The sequence below is a fragment of the Chenopodium quinoa genome, unplaced genomic scaffold, assembly GCF_001683475.1.
Source record: "Chenopodium quinoa cultivar QQ74 unplaced genomic scaffold, ASM168347v1, whole genome shotgun sequence".
NCBI classification, from domain to species: Eukaryota; Viridiplantae; Streptophyta; class Magnoliopsida; order Caryophyllales; family Amaranthaceae; genus Chenopodium; species Chenopodium quinoa.
In genome coordinates, this window is record NW_018742630.1 from 2,334,862 (window position 1) to 2,345,913 (window position 11,052).

Genomic DNA, 11,052 nt, shown 5'->3' on the forward strand with positions numbered 1-11,052 from the left:
AACAAAAATGAATCTCAACTCTTATGTGGACGGTATGTGAAGAATTAGTTTTAAAACCTATATATATATATATATAGGGAGTTTTTTCCCAAGATTTTAGAGAGCCACCTAGGATTTTTATTTTTAAAAAATTATTAGAGCGCCATGTAGGATTAGTATTTTTAGAGCGTTACTTATAGGATTATGCCACGTAGGATTGTTATTTTAAAGTGCCACGTAAGATTAAAATTAAAATTTTAAATTTATTATAAAAATAAAATACTATCTTTTTAAATTGAAAATTTTATCTAAGAGAAAACAAACAATTTATCTAATTTCGTATATACAAAAAATACTATTAGACTTAAAAAAATAAAATTCACGTTCAATTGATATTTAAAAAAGTTGGATTAGATAAAAAAATAATGAAAATATGACAAGTGATTATAATAAAATATTTTATAAAAGTATACAAATAAAAAAAATAAAATCACGTTAAATTATATAAAGGAGTTTTTTCCCAAGATTTGAGAGAGCCACTTAGAATTTTTATTTTTAAAAAATTATTAGAGCGCCCTGTTGGATTAGTATTTTTAGAGTGTTACGTATAAGTTTATGCCACGTAGAATTGTTATTTTTAAAGCACCACGAAATATTAAAATTAAAAATTTAAATTTATTAGAAAAATAAATACTATCTTTTTAAATAGGAAATTTTATCTAAGAGAAAAGAACAATTTATTTTATTTAGTATATATAAAAAAATACCATTAAATTTTTTAAAAAAATGAAATTAACGTTCAATTGATATTTTAAAAAAATTGGCTTAGATAAAAAAAATAATGAAAATATGACAAATGATTATAATAAAATATTTTATAAAACTATACTAATAAAAAAAAAATGAAATCACGTTTAATAAAAAAAAAATTTAGTTTTCTCTCAAAAAAAAAATAGTTTTAAATTAAATACAAAAAATAAGAAAAAATCATTAAAATTTAAAATATATCTTTTCTCTTTTTTCTAGCAAAAAAAAAATGTTCATCATTTATCATTTATTAGTACATCTTAAAAATTAAGTTCTACGTTAACAAACTAAAATTGGCGAATGAAATTTTAAAGTTTAAATTAATAAATATAAAATATTATCTTTTGATATTAGGAATTTTATCTAAATATATAACAAATAAGAGAAAATTCACAATTTATTTTAAAATAAATAAAATAAAAATATTAAATGATAATATGATATACTGCGTACAACAAATAACTAAAGTAACAAATTTTATCACAAACATAGGAAAAAGATATAAGTTGTAAGAAAATACAAACAAACCGTGCATTGCATGGGCTTCATCTAGTGCATATATATAAGAAAATAGTTTCATTTTTGGCATTATCTCTATAGAAATTGCGCGCTCTGAGTTATTTTCAGTGTGGATGGTTAAAAAAAATGTGTTAAAAAATGTTGTTTATTCATTAAAAATTAACAATAATCTATTAATTTTGTTACCGTGTCACTACTTTTAATTATTGCAAGGTTGAATTGATTAATATATACAATTAACTGGTAATACAACTAGCTTTCCATAACAATATAGTATGCTCATGTCAAAATAAAATAAAAAATAAAAAATAAAATAAAATAAAATTGTTGGTTGTATTTGATTTTAATTATAAAAAGTTGCTGAAAAATAAAAGTTATTATTAACAATTAATTTGTTGAAGTATGTATAATCAGTAAGGTATGTATTTTGTTATTAATAAAAGGTATATACATATTGTCCCATCTAGAGTTACAGAAAAGATACATCATAATTAATAACTTTGATTTTGTGGTTCTAGTATTTAATTAAATTGGGTAAAGTTTTAGGGGACGATACTATGATCGACATGAGAACTAATTTCTTCAATATTATTATTATTATTATTATTATTATTATTATTATTATTATTATTTGTTTGTTTATAAATTCAACCTAATTTTTTTTTTCTTGAAAGAAAAAATAAGGAAAAGTAAGTTGAAAGAAACATGTTCTTATTAGTGAATAAAAGACAAGACAAGTCGATATTACCATTACAAAGTAATAAAAATTCATCACATACACGATCGTTTCTTAAAAGAGAGTGCATGCATAATTCAAATGGAAAACTAATTAAATTGATTTTCATTCTCATTAATGATCATACTTTTTGCTAGTCTATACTTTATCTATTAAAAAACGTTCCTAAAACAGAATATGTGTCATGTGTCACCCTTTATTTTAAACTCTATAAACGTGCCAAGTCATCAGTATATATCATGTGTCACCTCTTTAAGCACTATAAACATGTCACATCACCTCCACAACATGAATTAGATTTGACATCTAAAAAATGCTTATAGCAAGACTTGAACTCAAAATGTTGAATCTTTGAATCATATAGAGTAACATCAAAATATTGAATATGGTTATCCTAACACAAATCTTTTTTCAAAATATTAAATTTTCAAGATGATTATCAATACATGAAGAAAAAACAGTCGAACGTTATTATCATAAACTAAGCTAATTAACATAGCAACGAAAAGACCATCATTTGTAACCTGAGAAAGTGTATAGCAAAGGAATTACTTGCAAGTCATTCTTCCTCCTCCCTACTAAGCCAAAAGTCTCATCCATGTCCAATTCTTCGGGTCCAGTCCCATTAGGTAACTTCCAATCAAAATGGTAAAGCAACATGGCTAGCACAAGCTCGATTGTGGCAATACTTAGTCCCATTCCTGGGCAGATCCTCCTTCCGGAGCCAAATGGAATTAGCTCGAAATGCATTCCCTTGTAATCAATTGAAGATTCTTCAAATCTTTCGGGATTAAACTCTTCTGGGTTTGTCCAATGTTTTGGATTTCTTCCAATGGCCCATGCATTAATGAAAATTCGAGTTTTTGAAGGTATTTCATAACCATCAATTTCACATCTCGCTAAGGACTCTCTTGGAACCAAGCAAGGGAAAGGAGGATGAAGCCTTAAAGTTTCTTTGATTACGAGTTTCAAATACTTGAGCTTATCTAGACTTGCCTCATTAATTATTGTCTCATTTCCTTGCAATACTCGTCTCACCTCATCTTGTGCCTTTGCCATCTTTATAGGATTCTTTAACAACTCAGAGATTGCCCACTCAATTAGTGTTGAAGATGTTTCACTCGCAGCACCAAATAACTCCTGCATAATTTTGTAATAATGAAATCTTAATCTATACGAGACACTATATTAAAACTAACGTGTGTGACATCTTATGGGAATTATTACTTGCTCCCTACTTAAATTCTACATAGTTTTATAAGAATATGATTTTAATTTGGATCTTACTAACGAACGCCCCCGAGACGTTAAATAAGCATTTAAAATCTAATATATATAAATAAAGTAGGCATTTTTTGAGAGCATTCGGCGCACCACATAAGCAAAGGTATTATTTCGACCAATTAAAAATAGATTTGTATTTTATTTTAAAATTAATAAATTCACTCGCCACCTAAGAGAAAAAGTGACGAATGAGATTTAAGAATTTTGCCACGTAATTAAAACAACGAATAGTGATTTATTAGGATTTAATTTATTTAAAAAACTAAAAATTATTTTAAAATAATCATCTTTAAATATAGGATTTATATATCTTGGATAAATCTTGATAGTGTTTATGATAAGAAATAAAAATTATTCCTTAATAATAAATAAATTAAAATTTGTGATGCATACCATTATAAATTGACGCATCTTACAACACCAACAAAATTTTGTATCACTACAAAACCAAATCAAGCGAATTTTGTGTCAGTTTTAGTCATCAATGGCTGAGTAATTCTTAGCTTAATTTTTAAAATCCATGTTTAAATGTATATTTGTGATTATTGCTTACATTGTGTTTAATTGGAATACTTAACGATTATATGTTTATGTTTTGTTTACTAAATTTTGTTTTTACACGCAGATCTGATTTAATCAGAGAATTAGATTCGAGCAAAAATGATTGGAAAATCAAAGTACGACTTTCTCGTCTGATGGTCCTATTGGATGAGAAGGTATTATATCTTTATAAATTGTTTACATTTATTAATTTTTTTTATAAACCTTTGTAGTTTATATTAATTAATTTTATGATTAGAACAATTTTTTTGTGATTTAGGTAGCTTAATCAAGTCATCAAATTAACTTAATTTTGATTACGTTCATACCTCAATTAAAGCCAACTTTTTACAATTCGTCCAAAATTAATTAAAAGAAAAGTTACTCAATTAAATACTTTTCATTTGTTACAAATAAGAAGCAATATTGCACGCATTGTCAGTGACAACAAAATAATGATTCAATTTTCCAAAATACTATTGTTCGGGCTATTAGGGACGATGAAAAAATTCCAATGCATAGATTTGATTTTGTACAATTACGATTTTTAGATCAATTTCACAACAATTTTTCACTTCCTGGTAAATATATTGATTTATTTTATAAGAGTATAACGGTTAATTTTATATAATTTTTTTTTGCTAACATGTTTTATTTATCCACTTTTATTAGATGGAAGAGATATGGGTGTGAACGAAGTAGGTGATTCTATTGAAATAGAAGATAAATAGTATACAAGTTTGTATTATTTTTTATTTCTATTTTTTAAAAAACAACTAATAATGATTTAGGATTTAAATTATTCATAAAATGAAAAAAAAATTATCTTTTCTAAAGATTTTAACCTAATATGTAATCGATAAAATATCATTTTTACAATTTTTTTTAGATATCATATTTACAATTTATTCATATTATTAAATTTAGTTGTCATATAACTAACAACAACGAATAAAATACAAAAAAACAATAAATAAATCCGTTTAATAAATTACATTAAAAAAATAAAATTATACTATTGTAATAGGCAATAACACTTTAATTAAATTATTATGTGTTTTTTTCGTCAAAAATTATTAAATAGGAAAATATCTTTTCTTGAGATTTATGTATGAAAAAAAAACCATGCACACCTAGATAAAAGTAACGAATTAGATTTGATATATCTAAAATTTTAATGCCACGTAGATTATAATCCATGAATTAAATTATTTTAATGAAAAAATAAAGTAAAAATATAGGAAAAGATAAATTTATTAATTCAATACTACAAGTATAAGAAATAAAAAAAATATACTAAAAAATATTTAAATGATACACGCTTATAATAAAGTTTGAAACCAATTATATAAGATAAATTTTGATAGTATTTATGATAAGAAAAACAAATTGTTCGTTAATTATAATTAAATTAAAATTTGTGATACCTACCATTATAAATTGACACATCATACAACACAAACAAAATTTTGTATCAATAAAAAACCCCATCAAGTGAATTTTGTGTTATTAATTTTGTGTTAATTTTTGGTCAATGGTCGGGTAATTTTTAGCTTAATTTTTAAAATCCTATGTTTAAATTAGTATTTCTAATTATTACTTACATTGTATTAATTTGGGATACTCAACGATTATATGTTTATGTTTTATTTACTAAATGTTTTTTATATGTAGATCTAACACATCATACGACACAAATAAAATTTCGTATCAATACAATACCCCATGAAGCAAATTTTGTGTTAGTAATTTTGTGTTAGTTTTAGGTCATCAATATCCGGGTAATATTTAAAATCTTATGTTTAAATTTATATTTGTTATTATTACTTACATTGTATTTATTTAGGATACTTAACAATTATTTGTTTATGTAATGGCATATGATTAAATGTTATATACTTAATATATGGATGACTTTGGTTAGTTTTAGAGATGATGAAAAAATTCCAATGCATAGATTTGATTTTATATCATAACAATTTTTCATTTATTGATAAATATATTGATTTTTTTTTATATATAAATGTAAAGATTTAATTTATATCAATTTCAATTTGGCTAACATTTTTATCCATTGATGTAGTAGGTTGGTTGTGGACGAGGTTGGTGTTCTATCGAAATAAAAGATATGGTAAAACAATGAATAATGATTTAGGATTTAAATTATTAAAAATTTATCATTTCACATTAAAGATTTTATATAACGGAAAAAATATCATATTTACAATTTATTTATATTTAATAAATTCATTATAAATTATAGTAAAAAAAAATAAATATTAAACTTTTGTTGTTGTCTGAAATTATTAAATACAATAAATCAAATAATTAAAAATAGATGAAAAAACCGTGCAACGCACGGGCTTCCATCTAGTATTACTTAAAGTGGTATTAATTTGGGAATGCATGAAAAAATCACACGTCAATCGGTGTAATTAATGTTCATTTTAATTTAATCTTTCTACTTTTAGTTAACTTATCCAACGTCCTCGAGACGTTCATTAGCTTTTGCCTTTTAATTTATATTAGATAGATGTTTAAATTTGCGTCAAAATTCCCAAGAATTATTTCTTCCATTGAAATAATTATACACTAGGATGTGACACAACAAAATTAACATGATGAAGCAGTGTGATAAAGACACATAGATAGAGAAAGATAAATCACAAACAGTAAATTAAACTCATAACAACCAAAATTGGAAAATGTTTTGCGTATTTAAAAGTAGAGGTAGTAAGATTTTTAGTTGTAACTTGTAATGACTTTTACGATTTATATATACATATTAAAAAAAAAGCATTTGATGTAAGCAATTAATAAAGCGGAACTTACCAAAACTATGGCCTTGACGTTGTTGGTAGTAAGAGAAAAATCGGTGCCAAGACATAGGTTGTCTTCGTGAAATTTTAGAAGAACATCAATCAAGTCTTCGTCTTGGTCTTCAATACCTTGTTTTTTCTTAGTCATATGCTCTTCAATAATAGGATCCATCAATTTGTCAATTCTCATGACTATATCTTGAAGTTGCCCTTTCATTCCACTTAGTGTACTTATAAATTTCAATGATGGATATAGGTCACCAATTGAAAAGCCAGAGACTGTTGCTGCCATATCTGATATCAGTGTTTTGAACTCGTCTCCATCTTTGCCTTTCTTGTTCATTCCTATTCTGATGATGTAAAACTTATGAGAAATCCGCTAAAATATTGAAATTTAGGTAAATGATCAAGTTAATATGTAATTAAACAATCAAACATGGTGATAACCATTAACAAATACTTCCTTCATTTTCTTTTAATCATAACATTTGAGATTTCATTTTATATAACTTTAGCATCTTAAGTTGTATTGTAGTTAAAATTATAAATAATTGATATTATAAAAGTGTTTTTCGAAACAAATTTAATAAGATCGCATCTGAAATGACTATATTTTTTCTACAAGTAACGTATATAAAATAAAAAAATAATAAAAAACGTGTATCAGTAGTGTAAAATTTAAAACGTTATTATTAAAAAAACGAAATTACATCTTAAGAGTTCTTGGAATTTTGAATTTACTCCATATATATACGATTTTGCAGGACGTTTGTCCATGTTAGATTATTCCACAGACAACAAATACATAGTAAATAATTCATTATACTATTTGTAAATTGTAGCCGAATTACATAAATATTTTTGTGATTAATTTTTTCCTTTTGTGTACGATATTTTCCACACCAGGCCAAAATTCAAATACGTGCGATGTTGAACATTGGACCTTTACTATCAAATAATACTTGCAAAGTACGTATCAATCAATTTATTCACATATAAGACAAAATAAACGGTTGACTTCGATGTAAAATCCAAATTTAATATACCCACTAGAGCTGGATCGGAGAATCAAAAGATATAGTTAAGATCTTCAAATATTGTATGAATTTTAACTTATCTCAAACCAAAAAAGTATAAGATATTATTGTAAGATTGGACAAAAATAAGTTCAATTAAATTATTAGACACACTAGTTTTTTTTTTTTGATAATTTTGATAGAAAGTATCCATATAATATTCTCATCATAGACTTAGAATATAACAATTACCCCAGAGTGTCTCTAATGGGGTTTGATTTAGATACAAATCTTACCACTAGACCAAGCTATGCTAATATGAAATTTAACAAAAAATCTTTTTCACCCACGTTAAAAAGTTAAAAGCTACTTGTAATTATTATGTTATTGAAAAAGTCATTTACCAAACACGCCAAAAATAGGGGTGGGCAAAAATTCGATCCAAACGATCCGATTCGTGATCCAGTTGATTCGATCCGAAAAATTAGATATGCGATCCGTTTTTTTTGATTTTGGATCGGATATCCAAAAAATTTCGGATCGGATTCGGATCACGAATCTAGAAAATTCGGATATCCGATTCGATCGGATTTTTCAATATAATTATATTGTAATACTGTATTTGTATCTTGAATTTTAAGGAAGTGAATTTTTTTTTATTTTTTTTTTTACAAGTATTTTTTAGTTACCTTAATAATCAAGTGAACCTTATTGCATCATTGTGCTTGAATTTGTTGCGTTTATTTATAATTATTACGAAAGTTCATAAAATATAAGATTTTAAACAACTCAAATCAAGGGCATTTTATAAAAAGAAATACCAAAATTTCAATATTAGTATGCGGATAGGATATCCGGTGATCCGATCCGAAATTCCAGATATCCGAAAATCGAATATCCGATTTTTCTGATCGGATTCGAATCGTTAACTTTTTCCGATCCGAAATTTTCGGATATCCAAAATTTCAAATCGGAGCGGATCGGATATCCGAAATGGCCATCCTTAGCCAAAAACACATCCATATTAGACAAACGCGCCTTAAAGTGATGTTAAACAACGTAGAAAATATCTTGTTGCTAACATTAACCACAGATCCAGCCTGAGAAGCTAAAATCTTGACAAAATCCACCACCTCCTCCTCTCTTATGGGCCAAAACACCTGAACACGGTGGGCCGTAAAGAGCTCGAGGGTGGCGATCTTACGAACTTGGCGCCAGTAGGGCCCGTAAGGGCAAAGAGCGATGTCACTAGAGTTATAGAACACTACTTGTGGCAATAACATTGCTGCTGGCCTATTACAAAGCAAAGCATCATGAGTTTTCATCACTTCTTTCGCCATCTCCGCCGAGGAAATGATCACTATAGATACTTCTCCTAGGCGGAGGTGCATGATAGGGCCGTGCACACTTGCTAGCTCAGCGAGGCGGCGGTGGGGGAGGGTGGTTTTTGATGCAACCTGATGAAGGTTGCCTATCAGAGGTAACTTTGGAGGCCCTGGTGGTAGATTTTTAGGTTCTTGTTTCTTAATAAAGTTAAGAAGTATAAAGAATGAAAGGATGAAGAGTAGTGATACTAACCAAAAAGGCTCCATTTTAGTGTTTTATCTGATTGATTTTATGAGTTAAATGGAACTGTTTATATAAACTTGTGGGAGTATAGTTCCTTTTCTTGGTTTAAGTATAAAATATATGGTAGTCTAGTGGAGAATATGTGTCAGATACATAAACATGTGGGAGTAATTCTTTTTTGGGTTATCTATAATTCAGCTAATTTGAAACTCATTTAACAAAAATATACGAACGATTTTCCTTAATTGCATAAAGATAAAATAATTTCCTGTTTGCATCAGTTTAATTAAAAACTAATTCCTATCATATTGTCAACGTAGAATTAGTGATAGCTTTGTTATTTTATTTTATTTTTTAAAATTTTGGTTTAGTGAAGAACCGCTAATGGTAATAGCGGTATAGAACCGCTATCACCATTAGCAGTTCTTCTAATTAAAATATATCACACTTATAATTTTTTTCCACTTCCTTAATTAGAAAAACCGTTATCAGTGACTGCGGTTCTATACAATAAAACCGCTATCACCGTTAGCGGTTCTTCTAATTAAAAGAACCGCTAACCGCTAACGGTAATAGAAGAACCGCTATCACACTTATAATTTTTTTCCACTTCCTTAATTAGAAGAACCGCTAAGCGCTAACGGTAATAACGGTTCTATACAATAAAATCGTTATCACCGTTAGCGGTTCTTCACTAAACCAGAATTAAAAAATATAACGAAGCTACCACCAAGCCTACGTGGACAATATGGTGGGAATTAGTTTTAAAATCAACGCAAATAGGGAATTAGTCTATCTTTAAGCAATTTTGAGGGAAATCGTTCAAAATATATTCTGTATTCTATATTGATTTATTGTAAGAATATATGGAAGTAGGTCAGATATTGATTTTTTTTTTGTAAGTTTATTTATTGTGGCAAGTGACATAGAATATATAAAAATCAAAACATGTGGGAGTAATTCCTTTTTTGGTTTATCTATAAGTACAAAGGAAAATTTAACATAAACAAATCAATTTTTGAGTGGTTCTCTCATAATGGACCAACCTTTAAATCTTCCCAAATTAAAAACAAGTTTCATTTTTTTCTCCCAAAATGAACCCAAATGACCGGTGATCTGTACAACCGGTCATTTTTAAAATTTTTCTTTAATTATTTTTTTTAATTAAAAACCTTTATAAAAAACAAAAAAATTACAAAAAAAAAAAACAAAAAAAGAATCAACCCCTCTCCCTCCTCCGATCTCCCACGTGAACCAGTCCCCACCACCACCGGAACCCCCTATAACTACCTCTTCCAAGCCGGAGCAAACCCCCTTCTCTGTTGGCCCCACTCCCCTTACTTCGGAGCAAACCGAACCATTCGACCAAATCGCTTTCGAGTAGGAAAGAAGTGGGTTTTTGGATCTTGGTGGTTGTGGGGTGGGTTGGTATGGTGGTTTTGGTGGTTGGTATGGTGGTTTCGTTGGTTGTTATGGTTGTTGGTGGTGTATATAGGTGGTGGTGCAGTGGATGAAAGTGATGGTGATGAAGGTTAAGGTGTAGGTGGTGAAAATTACGACGGTGTTTAAGGTCACTGGCATCAAGGGGAATTGGTTGGGCGCCGGCCGCTGGTAGGGGAAGGGGTGGCTGGTGGGGAGGGGGGCTGGCAGTGATGGGAAAGGTTGGTTTTGGTTTTTTTTTTTGGTAAAAATTATCAAAATTAAAAAATTAGAAAAAAAACTTGGCCAATGATTTAATGACAAGTGGATTTTTACCTGGTATAACAGGTTTGGTGACCTGTTG

The 11,052-nt window shown here is 27.8% G+C and overlaps 1 protein-coding gene across 1 annotated transcript; it reads right to left on the reverse strand.

Moving 5' to 3' along the window:
* Positions 1-2,405: 2,405 nt before the first annotated feature.
* Positions 2,406-9,653, reverse strand: LOC110721836 (cytochrome P450 71D11-like). The gene is made up of 3 exons (XM_021901037.1): positions 8,739-9,653; positions 6,698-7,034; positions 2,406-3,181 (listed from the first exon to the last, which is right to left on the reverse strand). Exons 1-3 carry the CDS (start codon positions 9,290-9,292, stop codon positions 2,555-2,557), a joined length of 1,518 nt encoding a protein of 505 aa, XP_021756729.1. The 5' UTR covers positions 9,293-9,653; the 3' UTR covers positions 2,406-2,554.
* Between the last annotated feature and the right edge of the window lie 1,399 nt (positions 9,654-11,052).

Coding starts and splice junctions, on each gene's coding strand:
- LOC110721836 (XM_021901037.1), bottom strand. CDS start 9,292: ATGGAGCCTTTTTGGTTAGTATCACTACTCTTCATCCTTTCATTCTTT. Junction 7,035..8,738: donor TTGTTTAACATCACTTTAAG/GCGCGTTTGTCT, acceptor TTACATCATCAG/AATAGGAATGAACAAGAAAG. Junction 3,182..6,697: donor ACGTCAAGGCCATAGTTTTG/GTAAGTTCCGCT, acceptor AAAATTATGCAG/GAGTTATTTGGTGCTGCGAG.